Raw genomic sequence first — 26982 nt, 5'->3', positions numbered from 1 at the left:
GTATCCTGTGATCCGAACAGACATATCTTCCTATGACATCCCTTGGAATCCCTAACTGACTATTGCGCATTACAATTTACCCAATGCGGTTACAAGAATGTGGTTGCGGTGTATAGTTAATGCTGTAACACTTGGCACGCACGGTGGACTTGCGCGAACCCAAAAAATGGCAAAAAAAAAAGTTTCCCTTGAGAGAAGTTAAGTGACTTAAAACATCCAGCTGCACCTGCATCCCTCTTTAAGCTTCATCATCCGAATCCAAAGTTTCAATCTGTTCACCTGCAAAACCGAAAACAGATGCATCCTCCGTAGCAGCCGCAGTTTGCTCTCCCACAGATTGTGGAACTCTAGCTCTGTGTAATTCATCAATTTTCCGAACCATATCCGTGTATCTTTCTATCACTACTGGCCGTGTCGCAGGCCACTGCGACACGGCCACTGCCTACGAGGAATCCATTCCTCGCAGGCCACTGCATGCGAGGAATCCATTGCTGCACATAATCATGCCTGTCGGCCCTTCTTTCTTCAAGTGTAGGTTTAAGTACCCTACCTATTTGGAGATCCCTAGCCATGCCAATGTGTTGATTGTGCACTTGTTGTACTTGGTTGTTGGCCACTTCAAATGCGTGTAGATGGTCATAACTTATGCTAGAGCAGGACAAGTTATGGGCCTTAGGATATGTTCCCGCTCTACTATGATGTGGGTGTTAGGATATGTTCCCACTTTACTATGATGTGGGCCTTATGATATGTTCTTGATCTACTATGATGTGGGTTTCATTAGCGTCAAGTGTTCTTTATTTGGTGATTCCATGCACATGCATACTTCTCCTTGTGCAAGACTCAAGTGTTCTTTATTTGGTGAATAGAATAGAAGGTCTCTTATTTCTTACTTTGTCCAAACCATGTTTAATCTTAATAGGGGACAACGAAGGAAGGTATTTCCCAACGTCCATATCTTGTGACCCTTCTTCCTCTTCTAATAAAATATATGCTTCTTCATTGGCCTCTTATTCTACAAGTAGCTACAAAGAAGACCTCAACGTGCAAAACTTGCAACCCTCAGCGATTCCACAAGATGCAAAAGAGCTAGGAGAGATAGAGATTGATTCAACTCTCATGTGAATGTTCATTTTAGAAGAAGAGAAGTTCTAAAAATCTTCTCCCACATAAGGGATTTACTCTCATGGATCCCTCCCATATCTCTATACCCTTAAGGTCTTATAATAATGGGCTAGACGGCTCTCCAAGCTCAAAGGAGATAGCTCTTATACCTTATCCTCTTTTTGAGATTGCTCCTTACCTTTCTCTATCTCAACACTAGGAGGTGAGTGTTTGCTCCTTGCCTTTCTCTATCTCAACATTAGAAAGTTTGGTGTTTGTCTATAAGAACCCATCTACTGGTACTATCTAATCCCTAGGAAAGTGGCCTTTAGTCCCACACTTAAAGCATGTATTAGGGGTATTATGGAGATTCCTATAATCCACCCTCTGGGAGAAGCATTCCCCTATATTAAGCCACAATGTCAAGTTTCCCTGACAAATCCTCTTGAGGATCTAGCATGAGACAAACTTTTGAATGGGGTTTGAGGGTGACAAATTCTTCCACTTCCAACATATAAACTTCTCCTATAGCTAAGGCTATGGTCATAAAGGAAGGGACAAAGACAAATATCAATCTAGGGAATTCAACCCAAACATCTATCATCCTAGGCTAGGGTTTTTCAAGATGAAAGCCATGATCCAACAATCCTCCCTAAGTTAAAGAAGGTAGATATTCTTACAAATGCATGACAAATATCAATCTAGGGAATTCAACCCAAACATCTATCATCTTAGGCCAGGGTTTTTCAAGATGAAAGCCATGATCCAACAATCCTCCCTAAGTTAAATAAGGTAGATATTCTTACAAATGCATGACAAGTTCTTGAAATTTCCATAGAGGTTGTATGTGCAGACATGGTGGAAGTAAGGTAGTCTAGTAAGGAGACAAGGTATTAATGGATTATACTCTGAGCAATATGCATGGTAAGGAAAGGTGCCACAAACCCTTCAAGGATGCAACTACAATGTTTGTCACACTCCTCATGGAATCATAACTCTAGCCTAATATCATAGATGCACTTGCTCTCTCTCTCTCTCTCTCTCTCTCTCTACACACACACAGACACACACACACACACACACACACACACACACACATACACACACTCCTCATGGTAACACAATTCTAGCCTAATATCATAGATGCATTTGCTCTCTCTCTCTCTCTCTCTCTCTCTCACCCCCGAAGTAATCTCACACAAGAATAAGTGAAATACATAGGATAAATAACACATTACAATAAGTAGATGAGCAATATGCCACACAAGATTACACTATATACTTGTGTCAAACCAACATCTACCATTACCAAGTCCTCATTGGTCAAACCAACATGGCCTTATTGGTCCCCTTTAATGCAAAGTCTAGCTAGTCCAAGTAGAGAGGGATATTGAAGGAGCCATTATGGAGAGGGGAAAAGTGTAGAGGGGAAGATTACGCTCAAGAGATAAAGGTGGTAGTGTCCATACAACTGGCATGTGTAAAAGGGGCAACAAATATAAAACATGTAAAACCATAATGCATGTAAAACAAAAGGTAGTTAGACTTGAAAGATGAGCATAAGGCATGTAAAACAAAAGGCAGTTAGACTTGAAAGGTAACCATAAACTGAACTCTAGTGGAAGGAACTTCTTAATGTAATTGAGGGCGCCTATATTAGGATGCACACAACTAACTAGTTGGTAATCTTAACTAACTATGTGATTAAATCTAAGCGTGGTGCCACTAATCTCTCTTATGCTCATTCTGCTATCAAAGGTTATGGGCCCACACACCCTCGGGATGGAGGGAGTGTATGTTGGCTATGTCCATACCTGCAATGACTATGTGAGGTCATGGTTAGACCAAAGCATGTGCAATTATCACATATAAGTTAAATAAGGTATAGGTGGAACCCTACAAAGGCTAAATTGGGTATGGGTGAAACCCTACAACAAACAGTATGAACAGAGCCCTACGAAGGCTAAATTGGGTATGGGTGAAACCCTACAAACAGTATGAACAGAGCCCTACAAAGGCTAAATTGGGACTAGTCCCGTGTTATCTACTCTAGTTGGCCTATTTAAGGGCAGCATGCCCTTGTTTGTTACAGTTGTAGTGCCCATTCATGCCAAAAGTGATCGTCGTGCCACCAGACACCTTGCTAACAAGAGAGAGGGGATTACATTTGAGAAGAAGAGTGAGAGATATATAGAATATTACAAGGCCTAAGGAGAGGTTTGGGGTACATGCATGGGAAACCTAGAGTGCTTAATGTGCATTGGTTTGGCACAAGCTGATGGCATGTATGGTGAAGGGATCACAAGGGGGGCCCACAAGTCGTATTGGCCCCATGAGTTGAGTCGGCCACCATTTGGGCCTAATGCAAGCTGAGTTAGCCACCATTTGGGCCTGATGCAAGTTGAGTCGATCATAAGTTGTGTCAGGCCAAAAGTGATGAAGAGGTATCATGAAGCAAGTGCCATGCACAATTGATGCGGATGTGGATGATGAGGGGAGGAAGTTATCGACAAAGAAGGGCACAGAAAACCCAAAAGAAATTGAGGGAGAAGTGGAGCCAATTATGAGGAAGTAAAACCTAAAACAATAAAGTACTCAGAGAGTTATCATGAACCAAGAACAATACCACTACTATGACAAGGTAGTGACCTTGATGTTGCTAAGAATGCATTACAAAAAGTAGAGGCAAAACAAATGTTTTGAGGGGAGGAGCTAATCTCAACATGATATAAGTAGGTGAACGAGTTGGAGAGGTTATACTCATAGGAGAGGAGTTAACACTATTGCCAAGTAAAAGAAAGCTCCCACCACCTTGCCCATTTGAAGTCTCCATCTCATGGAAAGGGACCTTCACCTGGCTCAAACCTCTTGATGCCTACACACATTGAAACATTATTCTCTCTCTCTCTCTCTTATGCACGTGCACACACACAGACACATGCATGCACGTGCACACACACATAGACATATATATGCACATGTACATAAATACACATGTAAAGACATGGACACACGTGAACCATTCACCACACCACTTTTTCTTCCTTTCGGCCCACCACCCATGCTTCTTGCCTATGCAACCCACCCTTCTTCGAAATCTATTCTACACAAACCAATTTCATGACTAAAATGTATGAAATTTCATTCCTTAAAATAAGGGCTCGGATAATCCTTTGTCGGTTCTTTGGCAGATTTCGGCTAGAAGAAAGAGATTATAAAAAATAAATTTATACGTTGAAGTCCCGAGTAATAAAGGTCCATGATTATAAAATTGTTAAAGTAATTGTTCACAATAACATAATCTGTAGTAGCCATTGGCAACTTCTATTATGTAGTTCATATAACTACAACAAGAGAACCCTACATCTATTTAATTGTTGTGATATAGAACATTACACCCATCTTTGGAATTGCTGTGATATAGGACATTATACATTGCAGAAAGTATTACAACATGATGTGGAGTTACTACTAATAGGACTGGCATACTACTACTGGAGGTAAAACCAAATTAGGAACTGAAAATCTAGGACGAGGAGGTGGGTTTAACACGGGAAGGAGCGTGGACAGCGGTGGAAAAGGGAGGCTGCTTCACAGGAGAGCTCCCTTCCAGCCACTGCACCACGGTCGGGGCGTAAGGCCTCATGCCTGGGTCATCTTGGATGCACCAGAAAGCAGTCTGGATGAGCCTCTGCACTAATTGCTCCTCGTCAAAGCCACATATTTGGAGGCGCTTATCCACGATCTCCATCATCAAGCCTTGCTCGCACTTCCCTGCAGCCCAGCTGGGGAAATGCCACTCCTCTGGGTCAATTAGAGCATTGTTTAGCATTGAAAAGTCCAGATTCCTTCTGCCTCCCACAATCTCCAACATCACCATGCCCATGCTGTACACATCGCCCTTCTTGCTCACAGCTCCGTGGGAAAGCCATTCGGGAGCTATGTAACCTGGAGTTCCCCTCACCCCAGTCACCACCTCTGAAACGTCCCTCTGCATTAGCCTGGACATGCCGAAGTCCGCCAGCTTGGGCACAAATGCACCATCCAGCAGGATGTTCTGCGGCTTGATGTCGAAATGCAAGATGGGTTGCGCGCATTCCTCGTGCAGGTAACTCAAGCCTCGAGCGATCCCCAGCGCCACGTTGTAACGAGTCTGCCAGTCAAGCAGAGGAGCTGGCGCACCATCATCAGATGCTGCTGAGTACCCATGATCATGAGCTTCGCCTTTGACATTAAAAAGCCAGTGGTCCAAAGACCCCCTTTCCACATACTCGTACACAAGCAGCCGGTGCGAGACCTCCCAGCAGAACCCAACAAGGCGAACTATGTTGTGATGGCTAGTGCGTCCTATTGTGGCCACTTCAGCCAGGAACTGCTTCGACTGGCCTTTCAATAGGGACTCCAGTCTCTTCACAGCAACTCTCCTCCCATCTGGAAGCACGCCCGCGTATACAGAGCCGCACCCGCCAGCGCCCAGGAGCTTGCGGAAGGCCTTTGTTGCGTCGTGCAGATCCTGGTATGAGAACCTGCTGGGCAGCAGAGGAAGAATGTCCCGCAGTTCCTGCTCTTCTTTAGCTTGGCTTGCTTGTTTGCTCTTTCTTGCACTGACGACATACACAGCTAATCCAAGCACTAAACAAGCCACAAAAGAGGATGGAATTGCGATGGCAATTATCACGGTATGTTTGTGATTACCTGCTACGATTGAACTTGCAGCTGTACTTGAGCCGCTTGAGTTATTTGCTGCAGATGTAACTTTCAAATAGGTGACATAATTCCTCGCAAAGATTTCCATTGACACCTCCCAGCCCTCAACAGACAAGTTTTTGTCAGTTACATTGAGCAAGGAGATCCCGTCGGTTATAAAAAAGCAAGCGGAACTGTTGGATTGGAAGAAGAACCCGTTGCAGGAGCAGTTGGAGGAGCATGACTTCTTGCATTCTCCCACCGGCGCGGAAGTGGAGCTGGTGAAGGCCCATCCGCCAAAAAGGAAGATGCTTGCCGTCTGGTCCAACTGTAGGAAGTCGGTGGTGTTGATATGCTCATTACCCTCACTGCAGTGTGGCAGAGAGGTAGAGCGTCTGCAGCCCTTTGAGTTGTCGTTGATATGCTCAATAGGAATAATTAGCCGGGCATGCGCAGAGGGTTGCAGCAGATGGTGTACATACACTGAGAGGCCCGCAAGACATGGGGACATCGCACTCACCCCACCAATATGCCATCAAGAGACCAAATTCGGCTACTGAGGATATGCTGACTTGTCTAGTGCAGATCTTCCAATTGATGAGGGAGGGCTGGTTCCAGTAGAAACTGCGTAGGCGTAGAGCCTCCCATCGGTTTCCAATTTTATGAAGCTCCAGGAAATTATGCTCCCAATCGGTATATTTTCAGATTTGGAATTGGGCGAGATGTCCGTGGTATAATTACTGCAGGGTCCTGCGTCGAGGGTAAAATCTAAAGTTTTGGTTAGCATGCTGTAAGCTGTATCATTTGTGCCGCATGGTGACGATGAAACCAGTGAGATCGAGCAAATTGGCGCCATTCCAGCTCTGAAAGGGGGAGATTATAGGGATGACCCAATACGGAGATGGTTGTTCAATAAACTGAGCTGTATTGAGATAGGGATGACCCAATACGGAGATGGTTGTTCAATAAAGTACTGAGCTGTATTGAGATAGAGCACAAGCCCTCCCTTTTCCATGCGAGCCAAGTAGGAGGAGTCATTACTTCTCAGCTCCTTGCCCACCGTCAACTTCTGCCCTTGAAGAAGAGTGTCTCTGGTCGAGCTTTGCCACACCACATTTGTTCTGCTCATTGTGTCGTAGATGACCAGATTTCCTGTGTCCTGCATCTCCATCATGCTAACATTGCTTACATTCCAGACTACACTGCCATTGTGATCCCTCAGCTGCAACTCGTTGCTGCTGCCCGCAGCCACCACCACCAGAGACGAATTCACAGACGTAAGAGGATGATCCAGATTGGCAATCCACACAGGCACTACAAAGCCATCAGCAACTGCTAATGGTTGCAGGCTAAAGTTATTGTCATCACTTCCACTCAGATAAAATTGGGAGTAATCACTATCAGTTAAGTTGGAATAGTTGCCTGATAGCCCGCCACACACAGCCAAGTAGATCTGCTGATAATCAAGATTCACATCATAAAATCCTGCGAAGAAGAAACCAAGAGAAAAGCCCATGCTTTCAGACGAATTGGTGCTGTTGAAGCCCGGGGAGCTCAGAATAGGCAAGAAGGCGCCATCGTCATAGGTTGCAATGGCAAAGAGGTGGTCTTGGGAAACGGCATTGCCAGTACTGGCGTGGAAGGATGCGAGCATAGACAGGTTTAGGCCGACATTTAAAACTAGCGAAGAAGGATCATCAGGAGCAGAAGTGGCAAGGTGATCAGCAGATTGAAGGATCATGAAACACAGCACCACAATATATACACTGCTTGCCAACATCTCCTCATCTATATGAGAGCCTAAACAGAGGTATATTATGTACGTAGCTCACTTGAGGCGGCGGCAGCAGCAACAGGCTCTCTAACTGCAGAGTATGCATAGTGAGGCCTTTTAGAGGCCAGCAGGCAAGGCGTGAGTGGGCAGGCATGGCTTTGAGTCTTTGACGTCGTGATCATTTAGCATTTGAGTCTTAGACGCCTTATCCTTAAAGACCAAGACCCCCTTTACCTTGAATTTAAGATTAAAATTTTGGCTAGCCTTGAATTTAAGATTAAAATTTTGGCTAGCCTTGAATATTCAATTTACCTCTTATATGCATTTTTTTTTTGGGTAATAAAAAGCCGTTGAGGTTAAAGGTCATCTTTTTTTCAATCGACTAGTAGTGGACATCAAAATGTCGTTATTGGCATTGGGCCAATTTCCACTCAAGGTAGTTTTGGACGTGGCTAAAATGGGAAGGTCATAAAAAAGAACATTTTTCACCCTTGCCTCATCCGAATCAGAGTAAAAAAATCAGATACCTCCATGAATATATAAGTGTAGGTGGGTTGGCGATTATTCCTCCTATATAAATCTTAAATTATAGAAAATTGGGTGAATGTTTAAAAAAATGCCCTAAAATGTTTAAATTGGGTGAATATTTTCTAAAAACCTTCAAAATGGCCAAAATTTGGGCAAATGATTTAAGATATCGAGCGAATATTTTTGTGAAAAACCACAAAAATAGCCAATTGGCAAAGATTAGCCCCTATTTTTTTCCTTGATCCAAATCCTTTTTTTTTTGTGAAGATTTTTGGTATTGAAATTATGCCATTGAGGTAGACACCTTGCATGTGTTGTCTACAATAGCATTCAAACTCGCACCCCTGGGAAAGCAAGCCTTTTCAAACATGACAGGAGTGTATGAGTGTTAGAAAAAAAAACGTCCTCCTTTAGTGTACTTTTTCACGGCTCAAATTGAGAAAAAATCGGTTGTAATTTTGCCTAGTCTTGAATTAAAGATTCAAATTTTTGAAAGTTTAGTTACAAAACCAATTAACCTCCTATGCATTTTTTTCAATAAAAACCCATTTAGCTTAAAGGTGATTCTTTTTTTCACTAGTTAAAAAGAAAAGTTTATTTTCGACGACGCCAGAGTGCATGCCAAAATGTCACTACTAATGTCATTGGGCCAATGTCCACTCAAGGTAGTTTTAGACTTGGCTAAACATAGCCCTCGAACTTGAAAGGTGATCCTCAAATTTCATTTGAAGGGCTCATGTAAAATCTACATTCCTATGAAAAGAATTTGAGAGGGCAAACTATTATTTTTTAGCCTTTCATTTGAAGGGAAAAAATTTTCTACACTTTTTTTTAAAACAAGGGTAGTGCAACCTTCAAATTCTAGCATTATGCGTTAAGCTCTCAACCCCACAAATAGTGGACTATTATGTCCTCTTCTAATATATTTCTTTTCAAAGGTGCAATCTATTCTAAGTTCAATCATTCACAAAAATTGAGCCATAAAGAGGCCATAAATAAGCATCCAAAAGCAAGTTTCAACCGACAATAATTCATCATTCATGGATTTGATAGCATTGATGTGCATCAAAAAGCAACCATGGGCCCACATTCATGGATTTGACAGCATTGATGTGCATCAAAAAGCAACCATGGGCCCACATAAGTATGCGTATTGAAATGGAAAACGTTCACACTCACTTTGAGATAGTGTTTTATTCGATTTATAAATCTCATCTCAAGGCCACATTATGCCTATGGTGGAGTCTAGACGGTAGACTTGCCTTTGAGTCTTTGATGTCGTGACCCCCTTTATCAAGAGCCTTGACCTCCTTTTTCCAATTGAGAGAAAAAAAAATACGTTTTTGAGTTTGACCTTTTACCTTTCAAGTTTTTTGGTTGAAAAAAGAACATTTTTCGCCCTTGCCTCATCCGAACCCTTTTTTTGGTAGGATTTTTGGTACTGAAATTATGCCATTGAGGTAGACACCTTGCATGTGTTGTGTACAATAGCATTCAAACTCACACCCTTAGGTAGTAAGCCTTTTCAAACATCATGACACGAGTGTATGAGTGTTAGACAAAAGCGTCCTCCTTTAGTGTAATTTTTCACAACTCAGATTGAGAAAAAACCGGTTGTAATTTTGCCTAGCCTTGAATTAAAGATTCAAAATTTTGAAATTTTAGTTACAAAACCAATTAACTTCCAATGCATTGCTTTCAATAAATACCTGTTGAGCTTAAAGGTGATCCTTTTTTTTATTGGTGAGAAAAAAAAAGTTCATTTTCAACGCTAGAATGTACACCAGAATGTCACTAACATCATTGGGGCAATGTCCACTCAAGGTAGTTTTGGACTTGGCTAAAGAAAGTCCTCAAACTTGAAAGGTGATCCTCAAATTTCATTTGAAGGGCTCATGTAAAATCTACATTCCTATGTAAAGAATTTGAAAGGGCAAACTATTATTCTTTTAGTCTTTCATTTGAAGGAAAAACATTTTCTACCCATTTTTTTATAAGGGTAGTGCCACCTTCAAATTCTAGCATTATGGGTTGAGCTCTCAACCTCACAAATAGTGGACTATTATGTCCTCTTCTAATTTCTTTTCAAAGTTGAAATCTATTCTAAGTTGAAGCATTCATGAAAATTGAGCCATAAATAAGCACCCAAAAGAAAGTTACAACCCACAATAATTCATCATACACAGATTTGACAGCATTAATGTGTGTCAAAAAGAAACCTTGGGCCCACATAAGCATGTGTATTGGAATGGAAAACGTTCTCACCACACACTTTGAGATAGTGTTTTATTTGATTTACAAATCTCCTTAAGGCAATCTTGATTAAGTCATTAGGATTATCATTATATTGTTAATTAGGCTACACCCACCATAGGATTACTGTTCTTTAATCAAAATAATTAGGGTTAAGCACAGCATAGCCATGCATGCTTGAGGATCCATGTTTAATATTTTGACATAGTATCAGAGCTACTCCTTTCTTCATGAGCTTCTCCACTAGCTTAGCTTTAGTCCTCTCTAATCATTTTTTAGTTTCTTAGTGTTAATAAATCTCATTAAGCTAATTATCCCCAAGATTATCCACACACCTCCTTGTAGACCAAATTTGAAGAGCTTCATTCTCCCATTCTCTATTTCCTTATAGCCATTGCTCAATCCATTCAAGGAGCAACTTCATCACATCAAGGCATTGAACTTCACCAAAAGAATTAAGTAATTTCATCACTCTACCCAAAAATCACATTGTTTTGTTGACTATTTTTTTGCCATTTGCCCTATGTGCGTCGAATTGAGCTAAGAACCTTTAGGGGTAACTTAGCAATCGTATGAGCGATCTTCAACCCTATTTCATCAACGGGTCACAACACTAGAAGGAAAAACATGGCCACCCGTTTTCTCACTAATGCACATGTTTAAGGGTTATTTAAATTACTTCTTTCTACTCTAGCATTTACATCTCATCAAGGCAAAGAGCTCTATGCAAAAACCCCCCATCAATATTCCTTTCCATGAGCTCAATGGATCCCTCCAAATTCCATTCATACTAATTACCTTGTTTTCTCACTAAACACAACCATTAAGTGGTGATTAGTTAAAATTGGGTTCAATCAAGAGTAAAATTAATATCTTTGGGGTATATTAGTTTTGTACAAGCATAAACATTCATCATTTGTCATTTGCTTAGGTTTTGGGAAGCCTTTAGAGAAGATTTCACGGGATCACTTGCAACAACATTCAAAATGCCACTCTTGTAATTAAGCAATTAGACACTACTGAGAAAAAAACTCTGGTAAGAGCATTATCATGAATGTTGAGAAGTTATATGGGGAAGTATTTTACAACTGGGCCACACAAATGAAGTATCTTCTCATGCACAAGAAGATATGAAAATTAATTAAGGAGAATACACCTGCTAATCCAATGGATGATTGGACTAAAAAAGATGAACAGGAACTATCATTGATTAGATTACACTTGGACACAAACCTTATTCATCAAATCGATTCCAAAACCATAGCAAAACAAGAATGGGATGAGTTAAACTTAATATTTGGTTCCAAGGCTAAAAATCAAGAAATCCATTTGAAAATAGAATTTTATGGCTTGAAGATGGAATTTCATGAGTCACTAGCACAATTCATAAGCAAAACGAAAAGCATCATGACCCAATTGGATGGCAGTGATGCAAAGATAGATGAAAAGGATGGCATTTTTTGCCATACTTATAGAAAGCATGCCAAAGGAATATGGTGCACTACTCTAAAGAATTTACCTGAACCAACATATTAGGGTTGTATTTCATCCCTACTTGAAGAAGAGAAGAGGCTAATGAATTGAACACAAAGTACAATAAGGGAATAAACATTCTACACCAACAAAGGCATAAAAGAATGCTACCAGTGTGCGAAAGCAAAGGACACTTCAAAAGAGAGTGCAAACTCAAACACAAGCCCAAATGTGGACACTACAATAAACTTGGCCAATTTCCACTCAAGGTAGTTTTGGACGTGGCTAAAATGGGAAGGTCATAAAAAAGAACATTTTTTACCCTTGCCTCATCCGAATTAGAGTAAAAAAAATAAGATACCTCCATGAATATACAAGTGTAGGTGGGTTGGCGATTATTCCTCCTATATAAATCTTAAATTATAGAAAATTGGGTGAATGCTTAAAAAAATGCCCTAAAATGTTCAAATTGGGTGAATATTTTCTAAAAACCTTCAAAATGGCCAAAATTTGGGCAAACGATTTAAGATATCGAGCGAATATTTTTGTGAAAAACCACAAAAAATAGCCAATTGGCAAAGATTAGCCCCTATTTTTTTCCTTGATCCAAATCCTTTTGTTTTGTGAAGATTTTTGGTATTGAAATTATGCCATTGAGGTAGACACCTTGCATGTGTTGTCTACAATAGCATTCAAACTCGCACCCCTGGGAAAGCAAGCCTTTTCAAACATGACAGGAGTGTATGAGTGTTAGAAAAAAAAACGTCCTCCTTTAGTGTACTTTTTCACGGCTCAAATTGAGAAAAAATCGGTTGTAATTTTGCCTAGTCCTAAATTAAAGATTCAAATTTTTGAAAGTTTCCTATGCATTTTTTTCAATAAAAACCCATTTAGCTTAAAGGTGATTCTTTTTTTCACTAGTTAAAAAGAAAAGTTTATTTTCGACGACGCCAGAGTGCATGCCAAAATGTCACTACTAATGTCATTGGGCCAATGTCCACTCAAGGTAGTTTTAGACTTGGCTAAACATAGCCCTCGAACTTGAAAGGTGATCCTCAAATTTCATTTGAAGGGCTCATGTAAAATCTACATTCCTATGAAAAGAATTTGAGAGGGCAAACTATTATTTTTTAGCCTTTCATTTGAAGGGAAAAAATTTTCTACACTTTTTTTTAAAACAAGGGTAGTGCAACCTTCAAATTCTAGCATTATGCGTTAAGCTCTCAACCCCACAAATAGTGGACTATTATGTCCTCTTCTAATATATTTCTTTTCAAAGGTGCAATCTATTCTAAGTTCAATCATTCACAAAAATTGAGCCATAAAGAGGCCATAAATAAGCATCCAAAAGCAAGTTTCAACCGACAATAATTCATCATTCATGGATTTGATAGCATTGATGTGCATCAAAAAGCAACCATGGGCCCACATTCATGGATTTGACAGCATTGATGTGCATCAAAAAGCAACCATGGGCCCACATAAGTATGCGTATTGAAATGGAAAACGTTCACACTCACTTTGAGATAGTGTTTTATTCGATTTATAAATCTCATCTCAAGGCCACATTATGCCTATGGTGGAGTCTAGACGGTAGACTTGCCTTTGAGTCTTTGATGTCGTGACCCCCTTTATCAAGAGCCTTGACCTCCTTTTTCCAATTGAGAGAAAAAAAAATACGTTTTTGAGTTTGACCTTTTACCTTTCAAGTTTTTTGGTTGAAAAAAGAACATTTTTCACCCTTGCCTCATCCGAACCCTTTTTTTGGTAGGATTTTTGGTACTGAAATTATGCCATTGAGGTAGACACCTTGCATGTGTTGTGTACAATAGCATTCAAACTCACACCCTTAGGTAGTAAGCCTTTTCAAACATCATGACACGAGTGTATGAGTGTTAGAAAAAAGCGTCCTCTTTTAATGTAATTTTTCACAACTCAGATTGAGAAAAAACCGGTTGTAATTTTGCCTAGCCTTGAATTAAAGATTCAAAATTTTGAAATTTTAGTTACAAAACCAATTAACTTCCAATGCATTGCTTTCAATAAAAACCTGTTGAGCTTAAAGGTGATCCTTTTTTTATTGGTGAGAAAAAAAAGTTCATTTTCAACGCTAGAATGTACACCAGAATGTCACTAACATCATTGGGGCAATGTCCACTCAAGGTAGTTTTGGACTTGGCTAAAGATAGTCCTCAAACTTGAAAGGTGATCCTCAAATTTCATTTGAAGGGCTCATGTAAAATCTACATTCCTATGTAAAGAATTTGAAAGGGCAAACTATTATTCTTTTAGTCTTTCATTTGAAGGAAAAACATTTTCTACCCATTTTTTTATAAGGGTAGTGCCACCTTCAAATTCTAGCATTATGGGTTGAGCTCTCAACCTCACAAATAGTGGACTATTATGTCCTCTTCTAATATATTTCTTTTCAAAGTTGCAATCTATTCTAAGTTGAAGCATTCATGAAAATTGAGCCATAAATAAGCACCCAAAAGAAAGTTACAACCCACAATAATTCATCGTACACAGATTTGACAGCATTAATGTGTGTCAAAAAGAAACCTTGGGCCCACATAAGCATGTGTATTGGAATGGAAAACGTTCTCACCACACACTTTGAGATAGTGTTTTATTTGATTTACAAATCTCCTTAAGGCAATCTTGATTAAGTCATCCACCATAGGATTACTGTTCTTTAATCAAAATAATTAGGGTTAAGCACAGCATAGCCATGCATGCTTGAGGATCCATGTTTAATATTTTGACATAGTATCAGAGCTACTCCTTTCTTCATGAGATTCTCCACTAGCTTAGCTTTAGTCCTCTCTAATCATTTTTTAGTTTCTTAGTGTTAATAAATCTCATTAAGCTAATTATCCCCAAGATTATCCACACACCTCCTTGTGGACCAAATTTGAAGAGCTTCATTCTCCCATTCTCTATTTCCTTATAGCCATTTCTCAATCCATTCAAGGAGCAACTTCATCACATCAAGGAATTGAACTTCACCAAAAGAATTAAGTAATTTCATCACTCTACCCAAAAATCACATTGTTTTGTTGACTAGTTTTTTTGCCATTTGCCCTATGTGCGTCGAATTGAGCTAAAAACCTTTAGGGGTAACTTAGCAATCGTATGAGCGATCTTCAACCCTATTTCATCAACGGGTCACAACACTAGAAGGAAAAATATGGTCACCCGTTTTCTCACTAATGCACATGTTTAAGGGTTGTTTAAATTACTTCTTTCTACTCTAGCATTTACATCTCATCAAGGAAAAGAGCTCTATGCAAAAACCCCCATCAATATTCCTTTCCATGAGCTCAATGGATCCCTCCAAATTCCATTCATACTAATTACCTTGTTTTCTCACTAAACACAATCATTAAGTGGTGATTAGTTAAAATTGGGTTCAATCAAGAGTAAAATTAATATCTTTGGGGTATATTAGTTTTGTACAAGCATAAACATTCATCATTTGTCATTTGCTTAGGTTTTGGGAAGCCTTTAGAGAAGATTTCACGGGATCACATAACTACTTGTAACAACATTCAAAATGCCGCTCTTGTAAGCAATTAGACGCTACTGAGAAAAAAACTCTGGTAAGAGCATTATCATGAATGTTGAGAAGTTATATGGGGAAGTATTTTACAACTGGGCCACACAAATGAAGTATCTTCTCATGCACAAGAACATATGAAAATTAATTAAGGAGAATACACCCGCTAATCTAATGGATGATTGGACTAAAAAAGATGAACAGGAACTATCATTGATTAGATTACACTTGGACACAAACCTTATTCATCAAATCGATTCCAAAACCATAGCAAAACAAGAATGGGACGAGTTAAACTTAATATTTGGTTCCAAGGCTAAAAATCAAGAAATCCATTTGAAAATAGAATTTTATGGCTTAAAGATGGAATTTCATGAGTCACTAGCACAATTCATAAGCAAAACGAAAAGCATCATGACCCAATTGGATGGCAGTGATGCAAAGATAGGTGAAAAGGATGGCATTTTTTGCCATACTTATAGAAAGCATGCCAAAGGAATATGGTGCACTACTCTAAAGAATTTACCTGAACCAACATATTAGGGTTGTATTTCATCCCTACTTGAAGAAGAGAAGAGGCTAATGAATTAAACACAAAGTACAATAAGGGAATAAACATTCTACACCAACAGAGGCATAAAAGAATGCTACCAGTGTGCGAAAGCAAAGGACACTTCAAAAGAGAGTGCAAACTCAAACACAAGCCCAAATGTGGACACTACAATAAACTTGGGCATAAGAAAGAAGAATACATACTGAAGAACTAGGAAGACAACTCCCCCGAGGAGCATCTCTTCTAAGCCAAAGCTACATCAACAAGCCTCACCACCTTAGCCCATGATTATAAAAGATCACCAAATGAGTAGACATACTCTTTTGCTTTTACCACACCTAACCATCTGAGGGTAGCAATTTATGCACCAAGGGGGGGTGATGACATATTTTAACACCACACTTGACCACCTTAAGTAGCATGTTACACTAAGGGGAAGTGATGGATATTTTGTAACTCACATCCAACCACCTTGCAATAGCCTATACATCATGGCACCAAGGGGGCTGTTAAAATTTGTGGTGCCATTTTAAGGGCAAGGTATGAGTAGAGGACCAAGATCAAAGGAGAATGCAACCACATCACACTTGGACATTATCCCACATGAGCACATCTATAAGAGGTGTACCCTCCTCACATAAAAAGGGTCATTTTCAAGAAATGAATACAAGCTACTCGCAAGCCTCTCTATGAGTACAAGTTTCCATCTTATAACTAATTGTTCTTGAGGTAAGCTTAAGTTTAGGATCATCATTATGTTGTTAATTAGGCTACACCCACCATAGCTTTAGTGCTCTTTAATCACAATAATTAGGATTAAGAACACCATAGCCATGCATGCTTGAGGGTCCATGTTCAATCTTCTAAAAATGGTGACATGTGAGGAAGCTTGGTTTCACAAGCTACTTATAGATATGGGTGATCCAATCGATAGGTAGATGTCATTATTTGTGTGACAATAGGAGTATCATACAATTGGCCAGCAACTAGTGTATTATGCTAGGGGGAAGCACATTAAGGAGATGCACATTATCATTTGATGAGGGAGAAGGTTCTAGTAATAAGTGATCTAGATTGGTCTATGGTGGCACATAGGATCAAGTGACTCTAGGTTCTTCACGAAGGCAATGTGATGTGGATTGGTCTATGGTGGCACATAGGATCAAGTGACTCTAGTTTCTTCACGAAGGCAATGTGTACAGAGAAGCTTCATAGGTTTAGAAGCTTGGAGTGTAGGGTATGGAGTATAGTTCAAGGGGGAGTATTGAGATATCGAGCTCAACCAATGTGGATATGGTGTTGCCATATATATATAGGCAGTGATGTGTGTGAACACACTTAGGACCGCCGGGGCACTTTTTCCCTCTTTAGGAGGTTTTTTCCCCCGGCTTGTATATACGCCCATCCTTCTAGGGCTAACTTATCTTTGTACATTGACACAATCTAATACACTTTGTGTTGTGTGCATTCTTGCTTCTTCTTCTCCAAGCTTTGTGTGCTTTCCTGCAACCCTAATTCCAACAATTGGTATCAGAGCAGGCATCGGCTCCTAGGGCTACACCGTCAGCACCCTCCGACTCACGTTCTCCGATTGAGGTGAGTTTTCACGAGCGCTTGCAGGTCCCTATACTCTGCAAATAAGCCCGTAGGCCTATGCGTTCTCAGAATTTGCATCTGAGGTCGTTTCGAGCTCCGTTTTTGCATTTCAAGTTCTGCACAGGTGTTTTCGTCATTTTCTGCAGAAATTTCGATAGTGCAGTTTTCTGCAAAACAGGCATACGTACTCTATTGTGGACCGTGCTACATAGCACGAGTTGTTTTCTATTCAGTCTTTGCTTCATTACAGGCAGCTTTTGCATCAGTTTCAGTCAGTGGCCATGGCTGATAACAGCAATGATGTATTTCGCATGTTGTCTGCTGAAGACAAACTGGATGGAGACAGCAACTACCCACTTTGGGCATACATGATGCAGCATGTTTTGGTTGCAAAAGGAGTGTGGAACATTGTGCAGGGTATGGATATACGTCCAAGTTCTGTGGATGTAGGATCTGTTGAGGATGTTGCAGGTTCTAGCAGCTCTACTGTTGGTGCTGTTTTACCCACTGCTGAACAAGCTCGTTGGGATGGTAAAGATGCGCAGGCTCATGCCTTGATTGCACCTTCTGTCAAACGTAACATCACCCCACATATTCGTTCAGCTAAAACAGCAAAACAAGCTTGGGATATTCTAGCTGGTTTGTATGCAGGTCGTAACGAGGCAAAAATCGCTTACCTGCGTAAAGAGCTAGAATTGAAGATTATGCAAGAAGATGATGACATGAATGTTTTTCTTGCTGAGATTAAAGATCTCAAAGAACAGTTGATTTCTGCAGGTGAGATTATTCCTGATCATTCTCTTGTGCAGACTGTTCTTGATGCTTTACCTGAGACATATCAGACTTTTGCTTCCACATGGAGACTTCTTAATGAGGACAGACCTGATGCTGTCAAGTACGATACTTTAGTCAACAAGCTCTTGCAAGAAGCGCAGTCCAGGCAAAACAGGGCCAGGCAGCGTGCAGTTGATCAAGCATTTATTGCTGCCCAGCAGCAGAGAAGAAGTGGTAAGGCAGCCCCTTCCACTGTTTCTTCTCCTATTGGTAGGTCTGCAACTTCTTCTCCTTCCACAGGTAGTAACAATAAGTCTGAGAAGGCTCTTGATAAAGGCAAGAAAAAGACCAGGTGCAACTATTGTAAGGCAAATGATCATGTCATTAAGAATTGCCCTAAGCTAAAGGCTAAAGAGGCAAAGAAGAAAGAGTCAAATGCAGCCACAATAGCGGATGCTTCTACAAATGCAGATTTTGCAAATGTTGTGCAGGATAAAGAATGGGCGTTTAGCGTGTATTGCCAGTATGACCCATCTGTACATGATGCATGTTTGGCAGTTTCTGTTGACTCTCATGTTTGGTATTTTGACAGTGGTGCTACAAAGCACATTACCTCGCATCGTGATATGTTCACTTCTCTTGAGGCTGTCCCTAATGGGAATACTGTCACATGTGCCAATAATGCTTCTTACCCAGTGAAGGGCGTTGGTAAAATTATGCTTACTGCTGCAAATGGCAGCGCTTTCACACTTTCAGATGCTTTGTATGTGCCAGGGATAAAGAAGAATCTATTGTCTGTCTCTGCGCTTGCTAGACTTGGATTTGTAGTCAAATTTGTGGATGACAGATATACTGTTCATGATTTGACTTTTGGTGATACGATTATTGCATCTGGAACCTTGTTTCGTGGGCTGTATAGGCTCAATTCTTATGACAAGTGTGTGGAAGATTCAGCAAATGCAGTTTCTGATGAAAAGGCAGTTTCAGATGCAAAACTATGGCATGCTCGTTTTGGTCATCTGAACTTTGCTAGTTTGCTGCGTTTGCAGAAATTTGATATGGTTGCTTCATTGCCCCCTCTTGAGGCACCATTGAAACATGTTTGTGAAGGCTGTATTTTGGGCAAAATGCAGCGTTCTGCGTTTCCAAAGGATGGTTCTGTGCGGGCCACTCGCAAATTGCAGCTTGTACATAGTGATGTATGTGGGCCTATGCAAACTCCGTCATTTGGTAAACACTTGTACTTCGTGACTTTCATTGATGATTACTCAAGGCATGCATGGGTATATCCACTGAAGGCAAAGTCCGAAGTGTTATTGTGCTTCAAACAGTTTTTTCTTATGGTTGAAAATGTATCCAATTATACTGTGGGCACCCTCCGTACTGATCGAGGGGGGGAGTACATGTCTAAAGAGTTTGATGCATTTCTGGCTAGTCGTGGGATAAAACACCAATGTACAGTGCCATATACCCCTCAGCAAAATGGTGTTGCTGAGAGGAAAAACAGGTCACTTATGGAGATGGCACGATGTATGGTCAAGAGCCAAGCTTTGCCACATGCGTTTTGGCTTGAGGCTGTCATGTGTGCTGCATATGTACTCAACAGGTGTCCCACTAAGGCCTTGCAGTCTATTACTCCATATGAAGCTTGGCATGGCAGGAAGCCTTCTATTGGTCACTTGCGTGTCTTTGCTTGCTTGGCCTATGCTTTAGTGCCTGTGCAACAACGCAGAAAATTGGATGATAAGGCTGTCAAATGCATTTTTGTTGGTTACAGTGCTGAAAGCAAAGGTTACAGATTGTATCATCCACAGTCAAAGCGTATCTTGATTAGTCGAGATGTTGTTTTTGTAGAAGATGCTGTGCAGCCTTTGTTATCATGTACCAAAGAGACAGGTGTGAGCTCACGGGATGTATTTGATACATTGTTGCCTCTGTTTACAGGTGGGAATTCAAATGTAAGTCCTAATGAGGCAAATATTCAGCCTATGCAGATTTCAAACGACATCATAGATCAGCCTATTTCTGATGCAGATTTACAGGATGTAATTCATGAGGATAGGGCTGAAAATGAGCAGACTAGAGGTATGCCTAAATGGCTGGTGCAAACCTTGCGTGATAGTAAGATTGATGCACCTATGCCTAGTCGTACTCGTTCAGGTTTTCAGCATGCCTCTTATGCATCAGATTGTTATGCTTTGGCTGTGTCTAGTATGTGTGAAGAGGAAGAACCTCTTTCATTTGATGAGGCACAAAATTCAGAAAATTGGTTGGCTGCAATGCAAAGTGAATATGATGCTATAATGAAGAATGGTACATGGTCTTTGTGTGATTTGCCTATTGGTAAAAAGGCCATTGGATGTAAGTGGGTTTTTAAGTTGAAACGAAAGCCAGATGGCAGTGTTGATCGCTATAAGGCTAGACTTGTTGCAAAGGGTTATGCTCAAGAAAAGGGCATTGATTTTGATGAGACCTTTGCTCCCACTTGTCGTATGACTACCATTCGTAGCATTTGTGCATTGGCAGCTCATAATGGTTGGAATGTACATCAGCTGGACATAAAGACTGCATTCTTAAATGGAGATTTGCATGAGGAGGTGTATGTATCGCAGCCTCGTGGTTTTGTTCAAAGAGGGCAGGAAAACAAAGTGTGCAGGTTAAAAAAGGCTTTATATGGTTTAAAGCAAGCTCCACGAGCTTGGTATGAAAAAATACATGCATATTTGACTGCACATGGGTTTCAGAATAGTCCAACAGAAAGCACTTTGTATGTTAAACGTGTGGATGGTGTACATCTAATCATTGCTCTCTATGTCGATGACATGCTGCTCACAGGACCAAATGAGAGTCATATTGCTGATTTTAAGGCTGATTTGAATGCCTCTTTTGAGATGTCAGATTTGGGGCATTTGCATCATTATTTGGGGATACAATTTAAGCAGTGTGATGGAGGTATTGCTTTGTGTCAGACAAAGTATATTGAGACATTGTTGCGGAGATTTGGCCTTGAAGACTGCAAGCCTATTGCTACTCCAATGGAGACAGGTTTGAAGTTGAGTCTTCATGATGCTGGAGATCACTTTGATGTCACACTCTATCAGACAGCTGTTGGTTGCCTCATTTATGTATGCATTACGAGGCCGGACATTCAGTTTGCAGTCTCACAGGTGAGCAGGTTTATGCATAGCCCAGGGTCTCAGCATTGGAAGGCAGTTAAACGCATCTTTCGCTACTTGAGTGGCACCATACATCTTGGGTTGTTTTATCCCAAGGGGGGATCGTTTGCCGCCAGATTTACATGCTTTTTCGGACTCAGATTGGGCTGGTTGCTATGACACAAGAGTGTCCACAAGTGGTTTTTGTTTCATGCTCGGTAGCTCATGCATATCTTGGTTGAGCAAGAAGCAACCTACTGTGGCCACTTCTAGTTGTGAAGCTGAGTACAGGGCAGCTTTCACAGCTACGGTTGAGTGTGTGTGGCTCAGACGGCTTATGGCTGACTTGGGTGTTGGACAGGAGTCTGCCACCTCTATCTTCACTGACAGTCAGAGTGCATTGGCAGTTGCGAGAAACCCAGTTTTTCATGCTCGCACAAAGCACATTGAGGTGCATTATCACTATGTCAGGGAGAGACTCTCAGCAGGAGAGATCAGCTTGGCCTATGTGCCAACACAGGACAACCTCGCCGATCTTTTCACAAAGGCGCTTCCTCGTGAGAAGTTCTAAGCTTTCCGCAAAGCTTTGGGCTTGCTTCCCTTTGTGGACTGATCTACTTCGGGCATGGCACTCCCCTATACATGAGTGCCAGCTCTCGTTCACACCATCACTCCCAGGGGGGATTTGTTGCCATATATATATAGGCAGTGATGTGTGTGAACACACTTAGGACCGCCGGGGCACTTTTTCCCTCTTTAGGAGGTTTTTTCCCCCGGCTTGTATATACGCCCATCCTTCTAGGGCTAACTTATCTTTGTACATTGACACAATCTAATACACTTTGTGTTGTGTGCATTCTTGCTTCTTCTTCTCCAAGCTTTGTGTGCTTTCCTGCAACCCTAATTCCAACATATGGATGATATGGTGCCTGGAAAACATCTTCTCACTTATTCTACTAGCATGATTGTTGATAAGATTATGGTTGATATTCCACTAGTGGTTGATAGGTTGTATGTCACTTTAGTTTTACTAGAGCTATGGCATAATTACAATGCCAGCTTATATTTTGGGTCCACATTATGTACCTTATGTGTTTTGGGGTAGAGAAATTTCTCTTAGATTCAAGAAAGGTCCACACTGTGAGAAAGGTTCATGTCATCTAATGAGTTCCCCTCTTCATTTCTTTCTAAGTTATCGATGTGTATCCTCATCTGGGACTTAATGATTCCTTAACTTTAACTAGGGCATCTACTCTAAAATATTTCAATTTCTAAGTCTTTGATCCTCTTTGCTCATGGAGTGAACCCTATCGGCATTTCTCACCACATTCCAGTGGAATTTGAATACTCTCACACGTCCTTTTTGAGGAAGAGTGGTCTCTAGGAGTCTTTTTCGAGGAAGAATATCGAAGAGTTGCACAATGAAGGGACCTAGGAGATTGCACTCATTAGCATAGAGTACACACATGTCCCACTCATCATAGGGAGAAGCACCTAGACATACAAAGACTACCATGCATCAGCCACATGAAAGCTTCGGCATAAGCACCAAGAAATGAGATAGTAGTCAAAAGATCATAATGGTCATCATAAAAGGTATAATAGGCTATACCATGGCTACTTATATAGTGTTTGGCCATTTCACACTAGATAAGAATATGTCAATGCCACAAATCTATGCCTAAGATCCATGTGCCTATGCCCAAAACCATACATGTGTATGTGCATATATGATTACTTTGTTACAAACCATCTCCTCCTATAATGATTTCATACTCAAAATGGAAGGGTGGTCATGCACATAAAAAATATATATATACAAGTGGCTATGTACAAAAAGCTAAAAATCACAACCATGACTAAATGTCAATGTCAGAGAAGACTAACACATGAGTCATATGACGGGGTCAAATGGAAAGGATAATGGAATTCCTTCAATGATGAAGGTAATGATGCAACCATCTGGATCAAATGGAAGTCCAAGCCATCTGAAGTCCAAGACAATGGCTCTCTAACCACCTGGGTCAAATGAAAAATGTAGATACCTAATGTAAATGATGAAGCTAGCTAAGCTTCCACTTAGATCAAAAGGAAATCTGAAGCATGCCAACTCCAAGGCAATGGTTTCATGTGGCAATCTTGATAGAAAAGATAAGAAACCACCACGAAGCATCCTTCCAGATCAAATGGATATGCATAATACACATCTCGAGCCTCTGAAGCAGATAGAAGTAGCTCTTGGGTTGAAAGGAAAGCTCAAATATGAGAGAAACCTTTCAAGCCCATCCTCGCAATCACAGTGTGAATCTGGCACTGATCAAGAGATCCACCAAATGAGCTCGAAACAATTGGTCGGAATGTCAAACATCCCTTTGGACCTCGATCACGCATTGACCTCTCGGACCCTGTACATGGTGATAGAGTCATCCCTGGGGCATCCCTAGATGCATAAGATGGGAAACAAAATGATGAGGCTGAGAAGGTACGTTTAAAAAAATTTAAATCTTCTTGAAAATTTTGGTGTGGGGCCTCAAGGGCCTTGGGACCCCACACATGTAATCTGGGATGCATCAGCACCCTCCAAGCATTATGTCAGCCGAAGGCTGGTGAGGATGGCCCTGAATCTGCAATGCCAGCCAAAGGCTGGCGAGGATGTCCCTGAATCTGCAGATTCAGGGCCATCATCTCGCTAGCCTCCTTCGGCTGGCATGCCTGCAGGGCCTTGATGCATCCTAGATTACATGTGTGGGGTCCCAAGGCCCCTGAGGCCCCGCACAGACAATTTCATCTCATCTGAAAATATTATTTTTCATGCAATTGTATTTTGGAATAATTTTTAATATTTTATTTTTGCATGCAAATTTTTTCTTCAAGAAATTGTCTTTGTCGATGAGTTTGTATCTAGAGCTGGTGGAACAAGGAGCGGTGGAGGAAGAGTCCAGGATGGAGCTTTGAAGTACATTGGCAAAATCTTTCAAGACATTATTGTCTTTCACAAAGTATGCTTCCCTAATGGACAAGTCTCTCTCATGAAGATCAAGTCTTTAACAAAGGCTACTGCATTCAAGTCCATGCCTATGAAATCAAGCTTAGAGAAGGTGGTGCTTGTGAAGCGCTGCAAGCTCCTATACTTGTTCGAAGCTCAACGTGGGGGAAAGATTCATTCCACTAGTTTGCCTAGGTCTTACCACTAGAAAGATTGATCTTCATGCTATCCAGCTCGAGATCGAAGGAAATTTTGTTGTAATTCCTTTGCTTAACACTAGTTCTGTAATTGGACACTAAAGTGTCCTGAAAAGTTAGCATTTTTCTTGAATTTTTGTGGGCAATCTATTAAGAGTTTTGAAATGCTTAACATCCACAGATGTTCCTCAAGACCCAAAAAATCCTTGAGATTTTTTAAATTGCACTTTTCTTAGCTTTTGCAAGGCAATATTTTAATTTTCTTAGACACATGCTGATAAAACGCATGATTTTTGCTGTTTTCAAAATAGTAGTAATTTGGACATAACTTTTAGAAGGGACATAGTTTGATCATGAAATTTGGCTTGATGGAAAGCCCATGATGTAAACTAAATCCTGGAATCATCAAACGATAATTATTGGATAAATTTTTGACTCGCTAATATTGAAATGATGTTTTTTATACAGGTGGAGCATGAATTTTTCTCCTTCCATATGCAAGCTAATAATGTAAAACTTGAGGTGCACCCATGTTATATAGGGTAAATACTACTTTGTTTTGAATTTTCCAAAACTTCAGAGCCACTTTTTGGGCCTCTTCTCATACATGGCCTTTTGCGCAACCTGTTTTTAATACATAAAATGTCTAATTATGAGCCTAATTTTGATTTTCATCAAAGGGAAAAGCTGTGTAAGTGCATTATTTGTTGTAACTATAGGTGTAGACTACTTGTGCAAGCATAGTTATGATTAGTTTTTGATAAAAGGTGATCAAATTTTGCATTTTTATTTTTTACAGTTTTTTTAGAACTAGGCGATAAGAACCTACTTAAGTGGAGGCTAAGTTAGTGTCATACACATCAAATTATGGCTTATTTATCTCATCTCAAGCATAAAAACCAATAATCAACATTCTCATTGATAGGGCTACATTATTTTTTAGTGGCGTGATTGAGTTTTGATAATACACGTTACTTTTACTGATTTTATGTAACTTTTTTGGAAAAAATTCTAGGAAAGGAAAATGATTTTTTTAGTGAACTTCTACCTCCTTGGACTGATGTATGCTATCAAAATATCTTGGGAAAAATGCTATTGATATCATTGGATTTTTTTTTGAGAGAATGATGCTTGCATATTTGGAAAAATCCTGAAAAATGTTCATTTTCAAGACATATGCTACTTTGTTGCTTATGTACTTCCAAATAAAAAGGCATTTTATATGTTTAGCATTTTTTACATAAGCATAGGGTTATGTTCTACATGCCCAATGAAGCATTTTGGTTTTTAAAGCCTACATTAGGAGTTTGATTTTTTTTCGCAACCCCCAAAAAAGGACACTCAAGTGTCCTGTTTTGGTACCAAACTAGTGTTAAACCTCCTATTGCCTCTGCTGAGCCTAGTTCTAAGAGGCGCAGAGAGGGTTTTTCTACTTGCTTCTATGTCATGATGTAGCAGTTTCTATATTAACAAAAAATATATTTTTGAAGTTTTGTTGCATTCGTGCGATCAACAAATAATATTTAATCGTTAATTTGAAATTGAAATCACAATACAAGTAGACACTTGGCAAGGATCAAAAAAAATATTTTCATTAAGTAAAGCATTTACATCATGATCACATGAGATTACATTGTGAAATATACATGAGATTATCCTAAACCCTAAACTGTGGCTCATCATCACCATAATCTTCCCTCCACTTTCGCATGCGTAGAACTAGCTGCATATCTTTGTCAGTGATGGCCCGTGACTCTTTTGGCATGGACTGCTACGTACATTGTGTCACCATATATGTCCACTAAAAAAGCTTCAGCAACCTCTTGAAGAGCTTCCAAATCTACTGCTGTCCATCGTGTGGGAGACTCACTATTGTCGACCCAACGATGCCATTGAGATAGCCGACTCACGTTAAAATCATCCATAATCTCCCTAACGAGGGGTGATAAAAATGCCTCCTCGAGATCAGAAGGTATGCCGTCTTCTGATACTTTTTGATTTCCCGAAGAGCAACAGTGCCGGGTTTCCAACAACCAGTGACGTTTGCGATGTGTGGGTGGTGGTGGGGGCCTGACCTTCATGGGATCAACCCTCTTAGGAGTCTGCTTCGTGCAAGCCATGTTCTTGAAGAAGATAAACAAGAATAGAATGAAAATGAAAGACTCTAAACTTATATTTATAACTTCAAAAACTGAAAATATAACTTATATTTTATTTTTATAGAATGAAAATAAATAGCTCTTAAATTTTTTAGTAATTTTTATTATATTTAGTAATTTCCTTATTTATAAGAGCCCCTTTGATGTAACATCTCACTAATTCCCTAGGGTTTCTAGAACTTCGT

The 26982-nt window shown here is 40.2% G+C and overlaps 2 protein-coding genes and 1 pseudogene across 2 annotated transcripts; all 3 read right to left on the bottom strand.

Annotated features, from left to right (window-relative positions):
* Window positions 1-4354: 4354 nt before the first annotated feature.
* On the bottom strand, window positions 4355-5943 carry LOC147637155 (G-type lectin S-receptor-like serine/threonine-protein kinase SD2-5 pseudogene; annotated as a pseudogene).
* A 724-nt stretch (window positions 5944-6667) lies between these two features.
* On the bottom strand, window positions 6668-7740 carry LOC147637154 (uncharacterized). The gene has a single exon (XM_086801015.1). The coding sequence runs from the start codon at window positions 7568-7570 to the stop codon at window positions 6668-6670; it is 903 nt and encodes a 300-aa protein (XP_086657141.1). The 5' UTR covers window positions 7571-7740.
* Window positions 7741-26374: 18634 nt separating this feature from the next.
* Window positions 26375-26758, bottom strand: LOC147637153 (uncharacterized). The gene has a single exon (XM_086801014.1). The coding sequence runs from the start codon at window positions 26756-26758 to the stop codon at window positions 26375-26377; it is 384 nt and encodes a 127-aa protein (XP_086657140.1).
* Between the last annotated feature and the right edge of the window lie 224 nt (window positions 26759-26982).

This window comes from Cibotium barometz, chromosome 7 (genome assembly GCF_041138505.1).
Source record: "Cibotium barometz isolate CiBa-2024 chromosome 7, ASM4113850v1, whole genome shotgun sequence".
NCBI classification, from domain to species: Eukaryota; Viridiplantae; Streptophyta; class Polypodiopsida; order Cyatheales; family Cibotiaceae; genus Cibotium; species Cibotium barometz.
The sequence above is the reverse complement of the archived record's forward strand: the minus strand, read 5'-3'. Positions and strand labels throughout refer to the sequence as shown.